This window comes from Dermochelys coriacea, chromosome 3, assembly GCF_009764565.3.
Source record: "Dermochelys coriacea isolate rDerCor1 chromosome 3, rDerCor1.pri.v4, whole genome shotgun sequence".
NCBI classification, from domain to species: domain Eukaryota; kingdom Metazoa; phylum Chordata; order Testudines; family Dermochelyidae; genus Dermochelys; species Dermochelys coriacea.
In genome coordinates this window covers 91,775,367-91,799,863 of record NC_050070.1, presented here as the reverse complement: position 1 = coordinate 91,799,863, position 24,497 = coordinate 91,775,367, and the positions used below count along the sequence as shown (strand labels likewise).

At 40.5% G+C, this 24,497-nt stretch overlaps 1 protein-coding gene across 2 annotated transcripts in view; it reads right to left on the bottom strand.

The window, feature by feature from the left end:
* Positions 1-308: 308 nt before the first annotated feature.
* The window catches only part of SLC35F1 (solute carrier family 35 member F1), a 432,911-nt gene continuing 408,722 nt past the window's right edge, over positions 309-24,497 (bottom strand). For both annotated transcript variants that reach the window (XM_038394254.2, XM_038394255.2), the window contains exon 8: positions 309-4,592. In XM_038394254.2, coding sequence (XP_038250182.1) covers positions 4,368-4,592 — 225 coding nt within the window. In that variant the 3' untranslated portion in view covers positions 309-4,367. The remainder of the gene's footprint in view (positions 4,593-24,497) is intronic.

Sequence of the window (24,497 nt, the reverse complement as noted above, 5' to 3'; positions counted from 1 at the left end):
AGCAGAGCACCAAAGAAGGAAGCCACGAGAGATGGCTGCAGCTGCCTAGAAACAGAAGTACCAGGAGCCCCTGACACAGGAATAATACTGCTTCTAATGAATTCCGGATAGTTATAAGTGATTTCATGAAGATGGCTAAAGTCAGGCTTGTGTAGACATGGCTGTGTAGCAAAGATATGATGCCTACACTTGAAAATCATCCAGGGATTTTAATTTTAGAGCGCCTCCTGCTAAATATTCATACTTCAAGATAGTCATGTCAGGTTATTTCACAGGCAAGGAACCAGGCAAAGAAACTAATAACCCTGTTTCATAAAGCATTTATTTTTTGTTTGAAAACATTATACAGGCATTACATTGCCACAGCCAGTCCATATAGGAGCATGCAAATATCAAAACAGAGAAAGGTTTGTTCAGCTTGGTGCAGGAGTTTGGGGTCAGAGTGTTTTTGTTTGTTTGGTTTTCGTTCACATTTCCATTTGCAGTGACAAAATTAGTGTGCTTAATTATGACATTTAACAATAAAAATCCTACCCATGGGGTAAAATTTATATTTGTAGCTAGCTTGGGAATACTAATTTTTTTTAAAAGGGAAAGAAAACAATACTACATGCTTGTCAAAATGTTAATAGCACAAGTTAGCAATATCTAAACTATACATTGAAACTTTTCCATATGACACAGTGGTGCAAAATTTTCAATTGCTTTGTCTATTGTTGTGTATTTTAAAAGTTTATAGCTGGAAAAAAAGACAAGTTCTGACTCCCAGTGCAGGTCTCCATCCAGTAGCAGAAAATTACATCAGCCTTGCTAAGGACCACTCACCGCCAATGGGTAGCAGAGCTTCAGTTTGTTCAAGGAAAAGATATACACAGAGCTGGTGAAGTCCTAATTCAACTAGTAGAATTGCTGCCAGTCGGATAGCTGAACCTTGCTGGTGTCCACTGAGGTCTGGAATTGCAGGAAATTAAACATCTAGAAATAATAGTTTTCCCTGCTGGACCTCAGCTTTCATTCAACAGAGTATTTGTAAAGCTATACTACTATTTTCCTTTGAGGTCCATCCATTACTGGCAAATTGGAACAATTCACCACATCCTCTTTAGCTGGAGACAAAAAAACAAAATAAAAATAAAAAAAATCAACCCCATACTAAGTTATCCCAATAACATGAATCTCTTCATGTGCAAGAACACACAGGATGGTTGTTGAGTGCACAGTGCATATGTGAACAGTTGCAATTTATTTCCATACAATTACAATTAAGTCATTTAAGATATCTCATAACAATTGTTTCAGATGGCGCCTCTTAGCCATCAGTTGCTTTCAAACCCTTATATGCATAAACTCCTGGGTCAGTGACCTTCGATCCAGTTGTTCCTAGTAAGACTTTAATAAACATCTACAAATTATTGTAATAAAAATGAGAGAAGAGAGAGAAAAAGACTAAAAACATTGGCTTAGAAAATAAATACTAAGAATGAAGTAAACCAAAATAATTATGCAAAATGAAGGAATGTAAACATGAAACAAACATGCACACATACACTCCCAGTCTTCAGAGGTCTCAAGACTAACATGGGAATAATGCTCAGAGAAAGGTATTTAATTGGTATAAAGGTAGCAAAAAGACTGAGAGATGACAGGTGCCCAACAATGCTCTTTAGGGTACCTGAGAGAACAATGACAGTTGTAACGAGAACATACTGCAGGGGCTTGAACTGACCAGTGACTACACAAAGCCCATGCACCAGTTAAGCCCTGATTTGAGGACTTCAGTGGTTCCTTGGTCTTGTGCTGGCCCTCTGCACAAGGGTGAACTGACTGGTCACCTACATCCCACTTAAAACCTATTTTGAGGTCTTAACTGGGAATGGAGAGGTCAAACAAACAGAGATGAATGTGAAAAATCTCAGTGTCACCAATGTTTGTAATTTTAGAGTGTGAATCTCACTATATTTGCAGTTTCTCTTAAAGCCCCAGATCCTGGAGTCACATTATATGAAAATCTCAGCTTTTTTTTTTTTTAAGGTTTCCAGCCCTTATGGTTGTAGGGAAAAGCCTGAAAACATGACCACTAAAAGCTTCCAACCAGAAGTAAAATAAAAAGAATCCAACTTTTTTTTTTAAAATCTCATGATTTCTGAACACATGTGTGGTGGGGGGGCGGGGGGTTGACAATATTACAATCCCCTCTTTTTCAATTGCAGTGGGATCATAGAAGGCAGCGTAATCATGATGAGATGGACTGTGTCTCTCTTCCTCATCAACAGGAAGAACGAGATTAAACAGATAGTCAGTAATTTATTAGCATATTGGCACATCTCCATTTTTATACTTGTATGCAAACTTCCCTCAGGCTGCTTCAGAGTAGTCCTTTTTATAGCTTTGCAGAACAAGACTATAAGACAATTATTACTTCAGCAGAAATCCATCCTGCTTGGTTGATTTGCCTGGCCTTTTCCAATCTCAAGAGTGTACAGTTTCTTTTTCTCATAGAAATAGGTGAGTTGTATTTTTTTTACATAAAGCCCTACATTTTCATTTAAAACTGACTTCTTCAGAGGAATGTCATTCAACTAAAATCCATTTAATATGCCCATCAGCAGAAAATGCAGCAATTTACCACAACCTTGCTGCAAACCCTGTTTTCCAATACTATGAATATATAAAAGCTATTATAATAAAATGTCCTACTTCCTTGGCTCCTTCCTTCTGAAGATCTTAAAGCACTTTAAAAAAAACTTAGTCCTGTGAGGGAGGTAAAAATACTCCTGTGAGGGAGGTAAAGAATTACAATCCCTGTATATATGGATTAGGAAACTAAGCTACACAGAGGTTAAATGACATGTCTAAGATCACACAAGAGGTCTGTGGCAGATCTGTGAATAAAACTGAGCTCTCTTGAATCTCTATGTTGTCCTTTAAACACAAGACTATCCTTCCTTTCCTTAATTTTAAGAGGAAAATGGACTGATGATGTATGAAGCAATGACTTTTGTCTTTCACTGTGCTCTTAAAAGAGCAAAAAAAAATCAAGACAAGTTACAGATTTGCAGTGTTCTGCTTCAGATTCCATAGAAGTGTTTTAAACGCTCCACATTTCTGATGAGTTTTCTGCAGCAGAAATACAGTGGTAGAGCACATCCTTATTTTAGAGGGACTATCACATTCCCTGGTGAATATCAGAAAACTGCTAAATTCTTCTACTTTTGTAGATAAATGAAAAATAATTGGCTACACCTCTCTGGCATGAATACCATCATGCTGCTGCAGTATGGTTCAGTCTTATTCTTAATATTCATGAGTTCACTACATTATCATACTAATATTTATGATTGTGGCACAAGAAGTTTCTGATGAAAAATTTACATATTTCCAGATTAGCATGGTTAGGAAAAGGAACTCAAAGCCTCCTGTACCACAGGACTGAGAGAATTGGAATAGTAGAAGGCTACTGAATATGCACTGAGCATTGAAAATTAGTGCCCTGGTCTGACTGATATATCATTACCAATGAGAGCTACAATATGTAGGAAAATAGATAATGAAAATTTGTTACAGATTTAATTTTAAAAGTAAGAAATGTATTCTGTTTGTTTCTGCAAGTTAGACAAAGCTACAGAAATGTAATTCCCGTGTCACCTGGTACAGAACCTCAGCCACCAGGAAATACTCCATGAAACATAAAAAGGTCAATGCTTTAGTAATTCACTTCTGTAAATATAGAAAGGCTAAAATGCTCATTTTACACCTATTCCTAGAATAGAGACTGATATTGTAAATTGTCCCTCCCCTGCACTCATGGCAGAGATTACATATAAGGTGGGCTACCAGATAGATAGTACAGCTGAACTCATTAATCCTTTCTCCCAAAAGATCCAGGTGCTACCAAAAATGCATCAGGGTGTAGCTACCAGAAGTATCCCACTTATTTGTGCAAAACAAATACATTTTAAAAAGAGAGAAAACAACAGTGACTGTACAAGTGGACTTGCTGTAAAAATGTGGCTTTTCCACATCTGTGTGGCCTTGACAAAGTATCACACAATAGGTGCAAAAATACCCTTTTGATTTCTATGTAATTTCAGCTTGCATTTTGAATATCTTCACAGGTAGTTTGATAGTGAGCGATTCACATAGAGCATTCTGTTGAGGCCAGCATACTGCTAAATAAGGAACTGGCACCTCTTCGCAATGTACACCCAGTGACAATTAGTTTCTAACTTTTACAGGCTTTCCCTATTTGCTACCTTGAAGCTCACCTGTGTAACCGTACCCAGTAAATACCTTTCTCTATGTACAATACAGGGATCATGGATATACAAACTCTACTGAAATCATCAGTGGGAGACAAGTGCCTGGGTTTAGGCAACTCTGACGTGAGGCTCCTCTTCTGTCTCCTGGCTTAGACTGGTATATGTTACTGAAGGTTCCAGCTGTCCGGTTGCTGGCAAGTCTACAACAGGTCCTGAAGGGTTTCGAAACTGCTTGTACACCCGTGGATCCTGAGCTATGTACGTGGAGGTGGAGGAGTACAGCACCAGCCCAACAAGGATAGTAAAGAATGACAGCAGATAAAGTCCTGAAAACTAAACATAAATAAGGGTTAAGTCATTAGAAAGTTGCACTGATTATTTATGCTCACAAGGGCTAGTGGAAAATTGCAGGCACAGATCCTTGTTTTTATATCCACAGCATAGAGCACTGTTAGTCATTCCTTGTTTGACTGTAGATTTTGAGGAGATACTCTTGCTGGAAGTTTTGTTTCCATTACTCGTGCCTCCGATTTTATCAAAAATATGAGTGCAATTCTCCTATGGCCCTAGCAATAGGTAAATATGAGACTGTTAACTGGGACTCAGAAGATCTGGGTTTTGTTTTCAGCTCTGACGCTTATCGGCTTTATGACTTTGCCCAAGTCACTTCCCCTCTCTGGAGTTCAGTTTCTCCCTCCGCAAAATAGGGATAATGCTATTGACGAATATTTGTAAAATGTTTTGAGATCTATGGATGAAACGTTCAGTACAAGTATGAAGTTTTATTGTTTTCAAACCAGTGTCTTTAAAGTATAACACACACAGTCAGTGCTATATAAATAGCAATGATATCATAAATTTTAAAAAGCATTTAAAAAGTACCCTTAGAAAATATATTTTTAGGTTCTTTTGACATTTACTTAACCATATATTGATGCCTGGTGGTACATCAGTTTTTATTCACCTGGATGAAAGCCCAAGGTAGTTCACTTGCAGCCATAAATATTTTGTGTGTAAACTGAATTCAGAAAGCAGATAATAGGGCTGCACATGCTTTAATGTGATTTCAGAAAAGCCAGGGATTATAGCTTTAAGAAGCCTTGGGCTGGCTTCAGAAGGTTGGAATGTACACACAGAAGATCAGATGTTTATCCAAAGCTTGAGTCTGCATAATCTGATAGGCAATTTCACAAGACCAGACCTTCTCTTGAGTTTTCTGATATATCCTGCTTCAGGTTGGGCTGGAAATATCACACAAATAGACTTTCTGGCAATATTTCAGCACTTGTAGGTGAGGTAGAAGCAGGAACCCAGAAGTCCATAGGAATTAGAAATAAAATATTTGATCCTTAGTCCCCTGTAAGGTCACTGTATGCTGCTGGCACAGCACAAAGTGACCTTAAAGCGGCCCTAAAGGGGCAGCTGAGAATTTCCTTAGCAATGGAAGAATGTTTTGATGGTAGAAAGATGGCATAAACAGTTTTATGTTGTCTGCTTCTCCCACATCAGCAGAAGGAGTGTGAATTATACCAGAGCTGGAACACAATATACTCCGCTAATTTCCAGCCAGTGAAATGGTCCCTAGTGGGCCATTCTAATTGGCATAAGTCAGAGCAGCCATGTGGCCACTCCAGCTTATCTAGGATCAAAAGAGAAGTAAATGGGGCTTAAAGTCACATCCTAAGCTGTCCCAACCATGAACCCAATAAAGGAAGAAAAATTAACGTTCAGAATCTTTAAACAGTTCACTTGTAGAAATGGGCAAAGATGTGATGTGAGGCTACATGCACACCCCTAATCAACTTCCCTACTGGGAAGCCCCCTCCCACAAAGCAATCAAAAGAGATCTGAATTTAAGACTCACCAGAGAGCAAACCGCATGGCGCAACTTGGTAGGTCAAAGGACATAGAACTGATTTTGTATTTAGCAAGAGTTCTAAAAGTGCAAGTGTTCAGCTGTGGTCAGGAATACAAGAATGAATGAAAATGCCAACAGCTAACTACAATCGTGTAACCAATTATGGGCTACCTTCTGAACAAAAGGGAGCTACAAATCTGTTCTCTAATCCTAGCTGATTATGGAACTTTGACAGGTGCCAAATGTGTTTCTCTTGGTTCATTTAGATGCAGTGCTAGAAGGCCAGACTGAGTTAAATTATTCACACAAGAGCTTCAGCAGTTTTGCCCCACTTCTTTATGCTTGTAAGGAAATAATTTTGTCCAATGCAAGTTTTCTTTAAAGATGCTAACTTTTTCCTATTATTAATTTGCTATCACAGGACTGAACTACAGAGCTTGTGTCCAACATTTCTGCTTGTGGTTAATCCTACTGCATTTGGCATTTTTCAGAAATAGCCCCTTTGAGGGGCTTTTGAAGATGCTAGAAGCATAACCCCAATGATAAGTCTGTATCTGCTGTCATTTTCCACAGTGAGAGTGTAACAAATACACTTCAGAAGGGAATGCACCATAATGGGGAAAGTTTAAAGCATGTCAGAAGGACTGTAGATGGAAAGAAGGCAGGGCTCTGCTTTTCGTCAGTCATTAATTGCTTTTTTCCAGGCATGTCACCAGGTCTTCACATGTCATCTGGCAGTGTGATCTGATGTAATCACCCAGCCAAAAACACAATGCAGAATGCGAGAGCAAATCTGCTGAAAGATTCCTTCCATGAGTCACAAGCCTGCAAGGAATGGTTGGGCAGAGATCTCCCCCCTGTGGTAATTAAACCCCAAGTCAATCAATCCAATGTCTTTTTCCACTCTGTTTCATTTTAATTTTCACTCCCTGTGGACACCTCAATTCTCTCCTTTTCTCCTCATACATGAATTTTGACACCTCTTGGCAGTAGTAGAGGGTCTGCTTTTCAGTGGACTCTTCTGTCTACAAATAAGCCCAAAATAAAACCCCAGGCACAAACTTTCCAATAACCATCCAGACTTCAGGAGTTTTACTTTGGGTTGGCAGTTGAATTTCATTTCTGCTGCTGCAAGCTAGGTCAAGACACCCCTGAGAACCAGAAACTGAAGAAGGGAAGCAGTGGGGAGGACAGACGTGCATGCCCCAAACCCCATATTCTGCAAGGGCCTATAAGTCCCCTACCCTCTGCCAGATGCCTGGCTCCTTCACTGAGTTGCCAGGACAATTGCCAGTCACAGGGATAGTGGGGAAAAGCAGCTCAGGGAGCAACAGCATCATACAGCTTGCAGTAGCCTTAAAAAAATGGAGCTGAGCACAAAACTGTTTTGGGGTGAGAACCCACACCGAGAACTCATCCCTACACTATGGAAGCTGTGGGGTACAGATATCCAGGAGTAAGCAGGGAGAGACAAAGAGGATGAGGGGAGAGGTGACAGAGAGAGAGAAGACAGCCAGGGGTGGAGGCAGGAAAGGAAAGGTAACAAGGGAAAGGGGAAGAACAGGGAATTTTGAAAATTACATAATATTTACAAAAATAAAGCCTATTTTGACTGCATCCCTCTCCCCACTTTCATATTGTTGTCTGGGGACAGGATGAGGGAAAAAAAACTAACAAGATGTGCCTCTCCTTCTCTGGATACTTTGCTTATATGCAGTTATTCTCTCCCCCTGCCCTTTGTCTGCTTTTGTCATTTGAAAATGGTAAGCTCTTCGGGGCCAGGGTTATCTCTGAGGCTATGTTTACACTGCACCACAGCACAGACTACAGGGGTATGAATTGCAGAGCATACCAAGTTTTGTGCACTAACTTCCCCATGAGGACACTGCTGGTGCAAACTAAAAGGTACCTCGTTCAGGTTAACACAGTCTTGTTGAAAGAGGACTATGTTATCATGAACTAGCTACCTTTTAGGTCACACCAGCAGCCAACACGGGACAGTTAGCACTCAACACTTTGCTGCAATTCAGAGCCCTGTAGCCCACACTGTGGGAGAGCATACAAAGCTCTGAATGTCTAGATTACTTAGTGCAATGAGGCATTACAACAACAAAATATAACAATAATCTTTAACACATTCCTAGTTGGAAAAAAGAAGTTACAGGCTGGAGCTGCATTTGTTTGTTTTCTCTCTTTTCTATCTTAATCACTTTCTTAGAAGTTTAGTCACTGGCTCTCTGCAGTGCTAAGGTGGTAAAAGTTGTTAATAGCATTGCTGGAGTTTCAGCCTATTTCTTTCAATGGAGATAAAGCATATATATATATAGCAAGCCAGTGAGGGAGAGCAGTCATTGATTATCAGATAGTTTTTCCAGCAGCTTTTGGGTCTCATCCAAAACCCACTGAAATCAATGGGAGTCTTTCCATTGATTTCATGGGCTTTGAAATCAGCATTCTGAAGAGATTAAGACATACTATGTTAATCAAATGAAAATTGACTACAAATGCTATTCACTGTGCAGAGTTTGTTAGATTCCCCAAATTAATTTTTTTGTTTTACTGAAACTTGTATTCATTGAAGTGCTCTACTGCTGTGTCTGTGTAAGAAATTTTTATCTTGACTCGCAACCTCATTCCCTTTAGATTCAGTATTAATAGACAGTAAAAGAAACAACTTCAAAATAGCTGTTCCATAAACTATTCTAAGAAATGGAGTTTTAGTGCATCACTTTGTATTGCTACCCTGCATATAACTGAACTATGGACTGTAAGTGTTATGTAATTCCTCTTTTTGGGTGAACCATTGCTTGAAAAAGATATTGCTCTTCATTTTTCTAACTTATCTCTCATTTTCTACAGTCATATATGACTCAGAAGCCCAGCAAAAAATATAAAAATTAGGGCTGTTGATTAATCACAGTTAACTCACACAATTAACTCAAAAAAAATAATTAATCACACAGTTAAACAATAGAATACCCATTGAAATTTATTAAATATTTCTGGATGTTTGCTGCATTTTCAAATATATTGATTTCTATTACAACACAGAATACAAACTTACAGTGCTCACTTTAGATTATTATTTTTTATTACAAATATTTGCACGGTAAAAATGATAAACAAAAGAAATAGTATTTTTCTAGTCACCTCCTACAAGTACTGTAGTGCAATCTTTTTATCGTGGAAGTGTAACTTACACATGTAGATTTTTTTTGTTACATAACTGCACTCAAAAACAATGTAAAACTTTAAAGCCTACTAGTCCACTCAGTCTTACTTCTTGTTCAGCCAATCACTAAGACAAACAAGTTTGTTTAAATTGACAGGAGATACTGTTGCCTGTTTCTTATTTACAATGTCATGTGAAAGTGAGAACAGACATTTGGATGACACTTTTGTAGCTGCCATTGCAAGGTATTTATGTGCCAGATATGCTAAACATTCTTATGCCCCTGCATGCTTTGGCCACCATTCCAGAGGACATGCTTCCATGCTGATGATCCTCATTCAAAAAATAATGTGTTAATTACATTTGTGACTGAACTCCTTGGGGGAAAATTGTATGTCTCCTGTTCTGTTTTACCCGCATTTCATGTTATAGCAAGCTCAGATGATGACCCAGCACATGTTCGTTTTAAGAACACTTTCACAGCAGATTTGACAAAACACAAAGAAGGTACCAATGTGAGATTTCTAAAAGTAGGTACAGCACTCGACCCAAGGTTTAAAAATCAGAAGTGCCATCCAAAAGTTGAGAGGGATGAGGTATGGAACATGCTTTCAGAAATCTTAAAAGAGCAATACTCCATGCGGAAACTACAGAACACGAACCACCAAAAAAGAAAATCAACCTTCTGCTAGTGGCATCTAACTAGGATGATGAAAATGAACATGCATCAGTCAACTCTGCTTTGGATCATTATCAAGCAGAACCTGTCATAAGCATGAACGCATGTCCTCTGGAATGGTGGTTGAAGAATGTCCATGTGAATCTTTAGCGTATCTGGCACATAAATATCTTGCAACATCGGCTACAACAGTGCCATGTGATGCCTGTTCTAACTTTCAGGTGACATTGCAAGCCAGAAGCGGACAGCATTATCTCCTGCAAATTGTAACCAAACTTGTTTGTCTGAGTCATTGGCTGAACAAGAAGTAGGACTGAGTGGACTTGTACGCTCTAAAGTTTTACGTTGTTTTATTTTTGAATGCAGTTATTTTTTGTACATAATTCTACATGTGTAAGTTCAACTTTTATGATAAAGAGATTGCACTGCAATACTTGTATTAGGTGAACTGAAAAATACTATTTCTTTTATTTTTTACAATGCAAATATTTGTAATAAAAATAAATATAAAGTGAGCACTTTACACTTTGTATTCTGTGTTGTAATTGAAATCAATTTATTTGAAAATGTAGAATAGACCCAAAAATATTTAGATACATGGTATTCTATTATTGTTTAACAATAGCATGATTAATTGTGCGATTAATCACAATTATTTTTTTAATCGTGCGATTAAACACAATTAGTTTTTTAAATGACGTGATTAATCACGATTAATTTTTTTAATCGCTTGACAGACCTAATAAAAATACTCCAGAATTTTAGATCTCACTGAGACCCATTTCCATCCATGCTAAACAGGATAAAAATGGAACATTAAAAATGGAATATGGCAAAAAATTCTGTAGTTCTAGTTAGTTAAATATTTATACGAGGAACCCCCAAAACCTTGGCAACTGGACATCTGACAGCAATGAACACAAAATTCACACAAATTAATATAACCAGTGGCAACATCATCTCATGGAGAGGAAGGATGATCTCCCATAGTTCTTGGATGACCTAAGTCACTTCATCTCTCTGTGCCTCAGTTCCTCATCAGTAAAACAGGAACAATAATACTTACCTTCTCCCACCATCTGTCTGCCTCCTGTGTTTGGATTGCAAGGTCTATGGAGCAGGGACTGCCTCTTAATGTGTGTTTGTATAGGATCTAGTACAGTGTGGCCCTGTTCTAAGTTGGCCCCTTTGAGGAGCTATTGTTTATTTAGGAGCTAAATAAACATGAAAAACAATTAAGTCAGGGAAGCAACTAAGCCTTGCCCTGCCTTCTAGCGCTTCCTAAATCTGGGTTTTAATGGGCAAGAGGGAGCGAGTTAGAAAGGAGGAATCTCTCTACCGAGAACACCCTGCCATTGATCCTGCAATATTCAAGCAGAAGAACAGCAGGTGATCCAGTCACTTGTAACTGCGGTGATGGGCCAGCGAGAGGGAGATAATCCCCCAGATAGTTAGCTCTTTAATCAAATTATTTGTTTTAAGCAGGTGCCTCACAACTGGCATTCTGCCCTTCCATAGGGAAGCATTAGCAATCTCTGTCTATAATGAGCTCAAAACTTCTCTGCTGTCCTTGACCAGTGCAAAGATCTATCTCAGTGGTGGTGGACCACAATTCCCCTTGAACAGTGGTTCTCAGCCTTTTTCATACTGACCACCCCTCCAAATGTGAGAAGAACCAGGGGGGCCAGGACCCCTAGGCTGAGAAACTTGCCTTAGTTGACCTAAGATCACACTTAACAAAAAACAGAATGAAACTCAGCAAGAAAAGGTCGTATATTTATAATCTCCAGCCCTGATACTGAATCCACAGCACTGGCCAAATCAGTCAGGAGAAGCCAGCTGTTTTTCAGTGCAGTAGATGGAAATTTTGTTACAGTGAGAAAAGGAACTCTGAAGCAATGCTAAAGCCAGCTGGAATCACCACGCTGCCTATTTTTGCTAGGGGGACCTTTGCTGATACTATGGAAGATAGGTCAGAACCCTCTGTGGGGTTAATGATAATTACATGGATGAGGGTAGCACCTAGAGATCTCAACCAAGCCAGGCTCCATCCATTATTCTGGGAGCTACATATACACACACGAAAAAGAGACAGTTCCTGTCCTGAACAGTTGATTTCCAGCCTGAATTGGAGCTGTAAATGCCGTAATGTAGTCAGGCTGAATGAATGCTTCATGTTGCTCAGTATTGACCACTTCTACCAATTAATGAGCAGTGCTGGTGGGTTTCTAAAGACTCTCATCCAGACTCCTTTAATCTGAAAAAGGATGACAGGCACAGCATGGGCCTTGACGACATAAAGACATGGAAACATAGAGCTATCCTCCTGGATCTGATAAGGATGCAGAGATCTCTTCTATAGAGAAAGAAAATAAATACCTCTGTTATAGTTACCTTCCTACTCTCATCATCATAATGGACATTTATGACATTCCCCCAAAAATGTGAACTAGTCGGCACTAAATCAGTCTATACATCACAGCTTGATGGCTGCGCTTGACAGAAGTTACTAGAGGATCTATCTAAATCTCAGCCTAACCCAAGCCCTCAGTGTAGATTACTTGATGTTACTGAAATTTGCAAAATATTAGAAAGCCATAAAGATTACTTCTCCTCACCTTATTCAGTACCTGCAGTGAAAATAAAAACTATACAACTAACACTTCTAAATTTTTGATTTATAAAAAGTATATTTTATGTGCTTGTCACACTGAAGATAATCATACAAAACAAGGCCTACATAACATGTATGAAATGAAATGCTCGGAATATGAAGCAAATCTACTGATTTTGAGTGGCTGGACATTTCTGCTATATATCCTAGGGATGTTCCATAGGGAATTGATGCCAGAATACATTCACCCAGTCAGGGTTAGTGGAAAAGATAACATCATATGATGTTGCATGATCAGGGGTTCTAGGCAATAGTTCTGATGTGTGGTTACTATAGGCTCCTTCCAGGAAACTGGTGAAGCATTATGATCTCTAGTTATGGCTGGAAATGAAAGTACCTAAAAACTCTGTGAAAGTCTGTTCTTGCAATATATCTTTCTCATCTGGATCCATGAAACTAGACATTTTGTGGAAAAGCCTGATCGTGCAAGTTTTCCAAATTAACTGAGGTTTGGATAAAAGCATCTGAAGTTCTGGGTGCTTATCCAGAATGAACCTCTAAACCTTTCAGAGTTTGTTCTTATCCCCACTTGATATCCTTGTGCCTCAAAACAGTGTATCTCAACCCTTTTGATACCGGGGGTCAGCTTGCAAACTTCCTAAACTGTGTCAGGGAGATCTCAGGGACTGGCGCTGGTCCATACAGATCAGTCATTGAGGAACACTGCCTCAAAATAATCCAGTTGAGAAACTGGGTGCAAAGGCGGGTCATTGCTGAGGAACAAATAGTGCTTTGGATTTCATCTTTCCTGGATAACTACAAAGAAAGTAGATGAAAATAAAAGGAAAAACTATTAAAAGGGAGGAAAATACATTTCTGGGTCTGACGAGAACAAGTCATTCTGCATATATCATGAAGTTAGAAGGGAAATCAGAACGAAAGGAAATAAAAGTGTGTTTGCAGTGCAGCTAAGGGGAATTTCTGCTCCAAGAGGGAATTTGCAGACAAGTGCTTCTGCCTGTCACTGCTGAACAGAGCCACATTGTTGCTGGCACTGGGGCAAAACAGTAGCGTAAATGACAAAGACAGACAGATGTGCTTCTGCAGAAAAGCCCACACAAACAAAGAAACTCAGCTAATTTTGGTTTTGCACTAAACCATCATGATAATGATCATCAACATTATTTTTTATGGTTATGAAAATGCAAATTCTCTTTTATCCAGCCCATTGAACTGGAAATAACCTGCAAGAGCAGTGCAGATTTTTCCAATAGGGTTCTCCAATTACAATTTTATTTCATATGAATAGTGGCAGTCTAAGCCTCTTAGGGACTGATATGAAACATCAGACTACCTGCTGATGGCAATTTAACTGTGTTTCTTAAGTCTTGAGAGGAGAAAATGTCTATTAGATGACTAGCTGAAATCAGAAAACTTGGAGACATTATCTGCCTCATATTAAATGATAAGCATCTGAAATGTAAGAACTGCTACCTTTTTTCCTCTCCAGTTGGGAAACGGTGGAGAAGCAAATCATTTCAACAAAAATTAACAAAAAAACCAGGCCAATTAATCCATGAAATGTTAACCCTTTTAGAAAAGTAACTTCCTGAGAACATGCTGATGAAGAGCAACAAAATCTACACAAAACCTTTCATTGGAGCACAGTTCATGTCATTCCATATTCCTCTTTAAATGCTTGATGCTGTCAGGACAGTCAGTCCCTGGCGGTGCTTTATGCTAATCAGCAATCCTGTGTAGTTTGGTGAGGCCCTCTGTTTTCAAAACTAACTCATTTTGCAGCATAATCTGCACAGCCGATCAAATCAGAGGCCAATGAGTTCCCCCTTGGGTAATTTCACACATGACTACATTAACTGACTGAGCTAACAGAACTAAAAACAAATTTCTCTTATTATCTTTATATGGCAGACAGACATTTCCACTTGGGTTGATGAAATGATCGAGAGTCTGAGCTTGTTTGCGCACTGCTTTCTATTTTCATGTCAATTACAGCAAATGAACTGCACTATGACAAAATCCAGAAGTTGCATGGAATGAGTTTTCTCTGTGGGATGCAAGTCTAGTCAGTAAGAATACCTGTTACAGCTGAAGGTTCAGATATCTGGAGGTTTTACATAAATGGCCTAATGACCTAATTTGCATATCTGCATATTATGCATTACCTTATTTACATGAATGACAGCAAATGTCCTAATTAACAGCATTTAAGCCTGACAAGGCTGCAGCTCGGAATGAGCTCTAGGAAAATAGCAGTTCCTGTCTTTCTCTGGCATCTCCCTGGGTTCGTATTCAGCTTCTTGAGGTTCTGCCCCTGGCTGTCACTTGCCCTGGACTGGATGGAGGGCTGTAGTTGCATGGCTATCCCCCAGTGCTGGCTGCTGCCGTTCTGCCTTGGAGGAGGATCTGGCTGCTTCCTGTCTTTGGCTGAGGTTGCTCTGGCTGGGCTTCTGGTCCCTAGCTGCCCCTTTGCAGGGGAAAATTTTTTCTGTCCCTGCCTGCTGTTCCCTGATTTGGGAAGTGGGAAGCTATGGCCATGGCCCTGAGCTCTGGTGGGCTCTGGCTCCTAATTTTTGGTAACTGGTCACAGACCAGAGACTTTTTATAACCAGAGCATTCCCCAGTGCCACTCTAGCCATATTTCCAAGTCTATGACTCTGGGTTGGGTGGGGAACATAAGAACGGCCATACTAGGTCAGACCAAAGGTCTTCCGACAGTGGCCAATGCCAGGTGCCCCAGAGGGAATGAACAGAACAGGTAATCATCAAGTGATCCATCCCCTGTCGCCCATTCCCAGCTTCTGGCAAACATAGGCTAGGAACACCATCTCTGTCCATCCCGGCTAATAGCCATTGATGGACCTATCCTCCACGAACTTATCTAGTTTTCTTTGAACGCTGTTATAGTCTTGGCCTTCACAACGTCCTCTGGCAAGAAATTCCACAGGTTGACTGTGCGTTGTATGAAGAAATACTTCGTTTGTTTTGCATAATGACAGGTTTCAGAGTAGCAACCGTGTTAGTCTGTATTCGCAAAAAGAAAAGGAGTACTTGTGGCACCTTAGAGACTAACAAATTTATTTGAGCATAAGCTTTCGTGAGCTACAGCTCACTTCATTGAGTGAGCTGTAGCTCACAAAAGCTTATGCTCAAATAAATTTGTTAGTCTCTAAGGTGCCACAAGTACTCCTTTTCTTTTTCGTTTGTTTTAAATCTGCTGCCTATTAATTTCATTTCATGACCTCTATCTTATATTATGAGGAGTAAATAACACTTCCTTAATTACTTTCTCCACATCAGTTATGATTTTATAGACCTCTATCATATCCCCACTTCGTCGTCTCTTTTCCAAGCTGAAAAGTCCCAGTCTTATTAATCTCTCCTCATATGGCAGGTGTTCCATACCCCTAATCATTAGTGTTGCCCTTTTCTGAAGCTTTTACAATATATCTTTTTTGAGATAGGGCGACCACATCTGCATGCAGTATTCAAGTGGGCATCCCATGCATTTATTAAAGGCAATATGTGGGCGTAGCATGGATTTATATAAGGGCAGTATGATATTTTCTGTCTTATCTATCCCTTTCTTAATGATTCCCTACATTCTGTTCACCTTTTTGACTGCCACTGCACATTGAGTGGATGTTTTCAGAGAACTATCCACAGTGACTCCAAGATCTTTTTCTTGAGTGGTAACAGTTAATTTAGACCCCACCGTTTTATATGTATTTAAAATGGACTAAGTCCTAGACTGTGTCATGATAAAGAATCATCCCAGTTGAGGCTTTATAGGTCCTCCTATGTCCTCTATGACTTTAATTATTGATATTCTGCCCAAACCATAGAGATGCAGCTGGGATCGTGCTATCAACTCTGAAAGTCAGATTTCAGATTTCACAGATGATGTCATTACAAAGATCCTACTGTGCAAGTTCCTTCCCAAATACTTACCTCCTAGGACTGTGTGTTTATGTGAGAGAGCTCCACTCTCATCCTATCTTCTTTTCTTTCCTTCTTCCTTTCCTGGGAGTTGAGTAGGGGATAAGGTTAAGAAGACAACTTTCTCTCCTCTGGCCCCTTCTTCCAGCACATCACAGGAATTGTGAGAAATGAGTCTGTGTTCAGTACATCTGAGGTGGCCACCACACTGTCTAATTCAAATACATCAGGCAGAAGGAGCCTGAAAACAATGTATTTACTCACACTCTCTATAGGGTTGTTTGCCACAGGAGGTATTTTTTTTCTCTAAAACCTAAGATATGATTTTAAACTGGTATAGCTAAGCCAGTATGATTCCCTGAGAGGACACTCTTACTTCAGTATATGAGGGCCCCTTTCTGATATAGCTTGTGTTGCTTGGGAAGGGTTTTAAGATTAACTGGAAAAAGCCACAGAAGGAAGATGTGTGTATATACACACATCTGTATAACAAAAATGGGTAAAATTTTTCCCATGTAGACAAGGCCTAAGACCAGGCAGAGTGCTCTGAATGGTTCATAACCATTAGATACAACAGGGAAAGCTCTTGTAAAGTTTTCTTCATTTCTTAGAGGCAGAGCAAGTGGAGTGCTGATCCATGGGACTATGTGGTGGGGAAGCAGAACTCTCAGAATCAGAATAAAAGCAGGAGGATCACCTGAATGAACTCCAAAGATCTTAGTTTGAAAACAACTTACTGTGTAGCTAGAAGATGATTTTACTGTAATACATCAAGATACCTATAGAGTGGAGCAACTGTCCATGGACACCGGCTAATCTGAGACTAGCAGGTAAACAAAGGAAAATGTTCAGGAGCCCTTGCAGCATGCTCAGCAGGATATCTCCAAGGGTGGAGGCCATTTCCACTCCCAAGTGTAAAGTAAAAAAGGCACCCAACTATTCAGTTGTTTCAACCAGACCCAGAGCGAGATAGCCATATCAGGGAGTGAAGATCTCTGTCCTGAGGGCTGATGCTTACAGGGCTGCTTTCACTAACTGCAGCAAGACGACCATAAGGAGAAGGATACCAGCCAAGTCGAAGAAATGGATGCTTACTGCCTGTTCAGCTCAGGATGGTGCAGGGACAGTAATACCAAATCAGGGGTGCATGTTTTAAATGCATAGGATTTGTGGCTGGTGTACGTTTTGGTACTGAAGAAATCTATATGTTTGATACTTTTTTTTATTTTCACAGTATTTGCTGTATTAATGTAATAATAAGATTGCACTTAGATTCATGAGGAGTCATAGTTAACCCTCAAAACTGACCTTTTATAAATTTGAAGATTTTTTTTAAGTTTGAGTAACGCTACTACATGCATTGTGGTGTTTCTGTTCCAAACCGGAGCAACTCAGGGTGTGGGCATCCATGACTGTTCAAATTTGCAATTTTTTCTCACGTGTTATTATCCACAGGTAGAAGTTCTGCTCTCAGAACAGACTGAACCAGCTCATTATTCCTACAGTAAAATGGAATTATAGTAACCACTTGTTTATTCGAAGGTTAGTTAGTTGGTTACATATAAGCTCCAGATACCTATAGTACTGACCTTCTGAGACAAAGCACACTAAATCAATTTAGCACACAAAGAAAATCAAACAAAATAGATATTTAAATGCTCATAATACTATGGGAATAAGCACCATAGAAATGCTTATGAATAACATATACTCCCCTCCCCTACCTATTAATTTTTTAATATTTTCTAGTCATTCATTTTATCAGCTGTCAGTTATCATGAGTTCTTTTTGTTTGTGTGCCTAAGAATTTAATAATGCACCAGCTGCCTGCAGTATTCAATTCTATATTGCTGTATTTGAGGCTAATGGTGTTCAAAAGCAAGGTTACTGCAATTGATTCTTCTTGGGGCCTTTGTTTATACGTTTTCTGCTGAGAGTTACAATACGTGTATCCAGCATGGCTTCATTAGAATGGCATTCTTTATCTCAGTAATACAACTGGAGAACATTCCCACACCGACACAAAGAACCTGCAGCTGCAATTCATTACCTTGAATGTAAGTTCCTGTAAATCACCTGGGGTGGGGAGATGGGGGGAGGGAGGGAATATGATGCCATGTTTTCTCATTAGGATTCTAAGAGTTTGGTGTGTTTGCTCCTGAGGACATGACTGAAAATGTCAGACCCTCCCAAAGCCTTGAATTGAGTCAACTCAAACATATTCTGCCACTCTTGCTTGTTCCCTCTTCTTTTCTTGCCCAGCATCTGAATCCTTTCCACACCATCAAATCTCTCTTAGGGCACAAACGAGGTTCTGCCACCCTTATCATAGGCTACTCTTTGCGTGTCATTATGTTGGTGAGTCCCATACGTTCCCCCTCTCTGAATACTGTTTGACAGAGGAATTCTTTCAGTTAGCCCTGTTTGTGTGTTCCTCAAGCTGCCTGATGAAATGCCTGCCGGGGCAAATGCTCTGGCTTCATTCTTAATGCACATCCCAGATAGTTCCATCTTCTATTCTGGATAACTTTAGTGATCCAGGGGTGTTGAATTCTCTAATGAAACTCAGCATTTTTGACAAATACTGAATATTTTCCTAAGGCATTTGCTTTCAAAGGCATTTAGACATCCGTCTATACCCTTTGTGGATTTCCAACTTTCACGTCCATATAGTAAGGCTGAAAGAACATTTGAGTTGAAGATTCATAGTTTGGTCTTTAAGTGACAGATTTTTGGTGACCAAGTCTTGTTGGTCAGCTGCCCCATGGCCAATTTTTGACGTTATTTCCTTCTGGATAGTCATACTGGCTTGCATGTTAATACCAAGGGGTGAGAATTGACCCACCTTTCTTATCCCTTTGCCTTCTAATGTACTGTTAAGTCATGCAATGTTTTTGTTGTATCTGTCTACACTTTTTCTCATGAAGTCAATGGCAATGCCAAACAGGAGAAGTGAGAGACTTCATCTTTGTTTGTCACCAGTGTCTATGTAAAACCATTCTCATGAATTGCTGTGTGAAATTTAGTTGACCTGCTTTCTAGAAATTCATGCAAATCTTTCTTTGTTTCTATTTGCATGTATTTGCATTAGCCCAACCCCTAAAATTTCACAAATAAATCTGAAAACAAACTGAAATTTAGCAAAAAAGTCTACTAAGCTTTGCCTGGTTTTGGGTGGAAACTGCTGAATTTCAAATGGCTTCCATCCAAAAACTGGTCCATGTATACTGGAAATTCAGCTCATGTTCACTGACACTTTTACACACCCCACCCAATTCCATCTGCAAGAATGTATTATTCTGAATAGGTCAAGATCCACAGAAGTGGGATGGATCAAGAAAATGCAGATGGATAGAAGAGCAGCATGACCATGAAAAGGTCAGTATGGGCAGGCTGAGCCCAGGGGACTGAGACAGGACCTGGCCAGACCAGGCTAGGGTACCGAGATGGGCCCTGCTGGTCTGGTTAAAGACTGAACCCAGGGAGGGCTGTTGAGAGGACACCAGCCGAGGGTACCAAGATTGGCCCCAGTTGGGGTGTTGAAGAAGGTATTGCTTCCGGGAAGAGGCCTTAGGGCTACGGCCCCATACCAAGACCAGGAAAAGACTGTATACCCCAGAAGGGGGGAACAGCATATGTGGCTTGGCTGGAGGGCTGAGTTGCTGAAGACCCACCAAGAAAACCATCAACTGGTGGGTGCCCACAAGAGACAGCTGCCACCCCATTGAAAGAACTAAAATCAAAAACAGGCTCACACCCAACCAACCTAAAGGGGGCTGTCCAGTAAAGGAGGGTGCCATCCTAAAAAAAGACTGTGATTGCAGGCATATCAGTCAGAGAAAGGGGGTGCCCATGAGAGGTGAGTGCCGACCTCATTACAAGGACAAACTATGAAGTAGGCAATGTCAGTCCTTTTTCCATTCTCCAGGAAATACTGCAACAGATGAGCTGCATTTTGAAAACTGAAGTGAAGAGTCAAATAGAAAGTGGAGGAGAGCAGCTCATAGTTTCTACTGAATGTGAAAGTGCAGCTATTAGCTGCCATCATAGAATCATAGGACTGGAATGGACCTCGAGAGGTCATCTACTCTAGTCTCGTGGCAGGACTTAGACCATTCCTGACAGGTGTTTGTCGAACCTGCTCTTAAAAAGGAGGATTTGTTGCAGGGATTGGTTATCCCTGAAGAACGTCTGGATTTCCCCATGGAAATCTGTCTGGGTGTTAATACAGCTTGGATTCTTGGGTTTCTGAGTCTTCAGTGAAGCTGAAAGGGATATAGCCACATGGTGCCAGGGGAGAAATGGGCAGTGGATCTGTATGGAGGTTCATTCAGCCTTGCTGATAGCTTCTATTTCAGTGGCATTGAGGAATCCTTTCTTGGTGATCCTCAGGTCTGCAGGGTGAGGGGCTTTACTCTTTCTCACCTCCACACCTCACCAAATCCCTTCTGCTTTAGGATATAGTTTACAGCTAAATCTGCAAGATCAACCTCTTGGAGTTTTGCTTCAGTTCTGTCCCATTTCTCCAGGCTTCTTTCTAGGATTAGGTAATCAAATGCACAGTCAAATAGAAGTAAGGTAAGTAAGCAAGGTAAGAAGTAAAGTAACCTAGACTGTGACAACCTGTTTTATGTAGAGAAAAAAAATATTGGCTAAGATCCTGGGGTTCATCTTTGTATCTTTTAAATAACTTCCATAAGACTAACAGGTTCTATTAGGACACTTGCAACCTTGGTTCAAAATTTCATCTGGAAATCAGTATCTCTTGGACTAAAAGGACACGATTTTGGCAATGTACTTTCCTTCCCAGAAGATAATTGTTTTGAGAATGTAAATCTTCCAGCTCAAGTAAATATGAGAAAACAATTGGACAATGGACAACATAGCTAATTTAGATTTTTTTTCCTCTTCCCAAATTGTCCATGAACAGACTGATTTTATACATTTGTTTGCTACTTGTACCTCTTCAATTCATTTTCATTGCAAATATTCTTTTGAAGTAGTCAGTATCTGCAATGTGATATTTGAGATATCTGACTGGTCAGATAAGTCACATGCTATTGCTTCTTTACCCTGACTGGATAGATTCACTTTCAAACTATTTCTGCTTCAACCTAAAATTAATGTTGTTTCACCACAAATTTCATTTATGGTTACATGAATTTCAGTTAATGCAAAATTCCTGTGAATATCTGTATGAACAAAGGTTTCAGAGTAGCAGCCGTGTTAGTCTGTATTCGCAAAAAGAAAAGGAGTACTTGTGGCACCTTAGAGACTAACAAATTTATTGGAGCATAAGCTTTCGTGAGCTACAGCTCACTTCATCGGATGCATTTGGTGGAAAAAACAGAGGAGAGATTTATATACACACACACAGAGAACATGAAACAATGGGTTTATCATACACACTGTAAGGAGAGTGATCACTTAAGATAAGCCATCACCCACAGCAGGGGGGGGAAGGAGGAAAACCTTCCATGGTGACAAGCAGGTAGGCTAATTCCAGCAGTTAACAAGAATATCAGAGGAACAGTGCGGGGTGGGATGGGGGGGAGAAATACCATGGGGAAATAGTTTTACTTTGTGTAATGACTCATCCATTCCCAGTCTCCTTTTGCCCCTCCACCCCCACGAACATGATACAGTTCTGTGGTGACCTAGAATCCTATTTTCGACGTCTCAGACTCAAGGAATATTTCCAACACACCTCTGACCAACATATTAACCCACAGAGACCTTCCTGCCAACACTACAAAAAGAAGGATTCTGGGTGGACTCCTCCTGAAGGTCGAAACAGCAGCCTGGATTTCTACATAGACTGCTTCCGCCGACGTGCACGAGCTGAAATTGTGGAAAAGCAGCATCGCTTACCCCATAACCTCAGCCATGCAGAACACAGTGCCATCCACAGCCTCAGAAACAACTCTGACATCATAATCAAAAAGGCTGACAAAGGAGGTGCTGTCGTCATCATGAATAGGTCGGAGTATGAACAAGAGGCTACTAGGCAGCTCTCCAACACCACTTTCTACAAGCCATTACCCTCTGATCCCACTGAGAGTTACCAAAAGAAACTACAGCATTTGCTCAAGAAACTCCCTGAAAAGCACAAGAACAAATCCGCACAGACACACCCCTGGAGCCCCGACCTGGGGTATTCTATCTGCTACCCAAGATCCATAAACCTGGAAATCCTGGACGCCCCATCATCTCAGGCATTGGCACCCTGACAGCAGGATTGTCTGGCTATGTAGACTCCCTCCTCAGGCCCTTCGTTACCAGCACTTCCAGCTATCTTCGAGACACCACCGATTTCCTGAGGAAACTACAGTCCATTGGTGATCTTCCTAAAAACACCATCCTAGCCACTATGGATGTAGGTTTCAGAGTAGCAGCCGTGTTAGTCTGTATTCTCAAAAAGAAAAGGAGTACTTGTGGCACCTTAGAGACTAACAAATTTATTAGAGCATAAGCTTTCGTGAGCTAATGCATCCGATGAAGTGAGCTGTAGCTCACGAAAGCTTATGCTCTAATAAATTTGTTAGTCTCTAAGGTGCCACTATGGATGTAGAAGCCCTCTACACCAACATTCCACACAAAGATGGACTACAAGCCGTCAGGAACAGTATCCCCGATACTGTCACGGCTAACCTGGTGGCAGAACTTTGTGACTTTGTCCTGACCCATAACTATTTCACATTTGGTGACAATGTATACCTTCAAATCAGCGGCACTGTGATGGGTACTCGCATGGCCCCACAGTATGCCAACATTTTTATGGCTGACTTAGAACAACGCTTCCTCAGCTCTCGTCCCCTAATGCCCCTACTCTACTTGCGCTACATTGATGACACCTTCATCATCTGGACCCATGGAAAAGAAGCTCTTGAGGAATTCCACCATGATTTCAACAATTTCCATCCCACCATCAACCTCAGCCTGGACCAGTCCACACAAGAGATCCACTTCCTGGACACTACGGTGCTAATAAGCGATGGTCACATAAACACCACCCTATATCGGAAACCTACTGACCGCTATTCCTACCTACATGCCTCCAGCTTTCATTCAGATCATACCACTCGATCCATTGTCTACAGCCAAGCGCTACGATATAACCGCATTTGCTCCAACCCCTCAGACAGAGACAAACACCTACAAGATCTCTATCATGCATTCCTACAACTACAATACCCACCTGCTGAAGTGAAGAAACAGATTGACAGAGCCAGAAGAGTACCCAGAAGTCACCTACTACAGGACAGGCCCAACAAAGAAAACAACAGAACGCCACTAGCCATCACCTTCAACTAAAACCCCCAACTAAAACCTCTCCAACGCATCATCAAGGATCTACAACCTATCCTGAAGGACGAGCCATCGCTCTCTCAGATCTTGGGAGACAGAACAGTCCTTGCTTACAGACAGCCCCCCAATCTGAAGCAAATACTCACCAGCAACCACACACCACACAACAGAACCACTAACCCAGGAACCTATCCTTGCAACAAAGCCCGTTGCCAACTCTGTCCACATATCTATTCAGGGGATACCATCATAGGGCCTAATCACATCAGCCACACTATCAGAGGCTCGTTCACCTGCGCATCTACCAATGTGATATATGCCATCATGTGCCAGCAATGCCCCTCTGCCATGTACATTGGCCAAACTGGACAGTCTCTACGTAAAAGAATGAATGGACACAAATCAGACGTCAAGAATTATAACATTCAAAAACCAGTTGGAGAACACTTCAATCTCTCTGGTCACTCGATCACAGACCTAAGAGTGGCTATACTTCAACAAAAAAGCTTCAAAAACAGACTCCAACGAGAGACTGCTGAATTGGAATTAATTTGCAAACTGGATACAATTAACTTAGGCTTGAATAGAGACTGGGAATGGATGAGTCATTACACAAAGTAAAACTATTTCCCCATGGTATTTCTCCC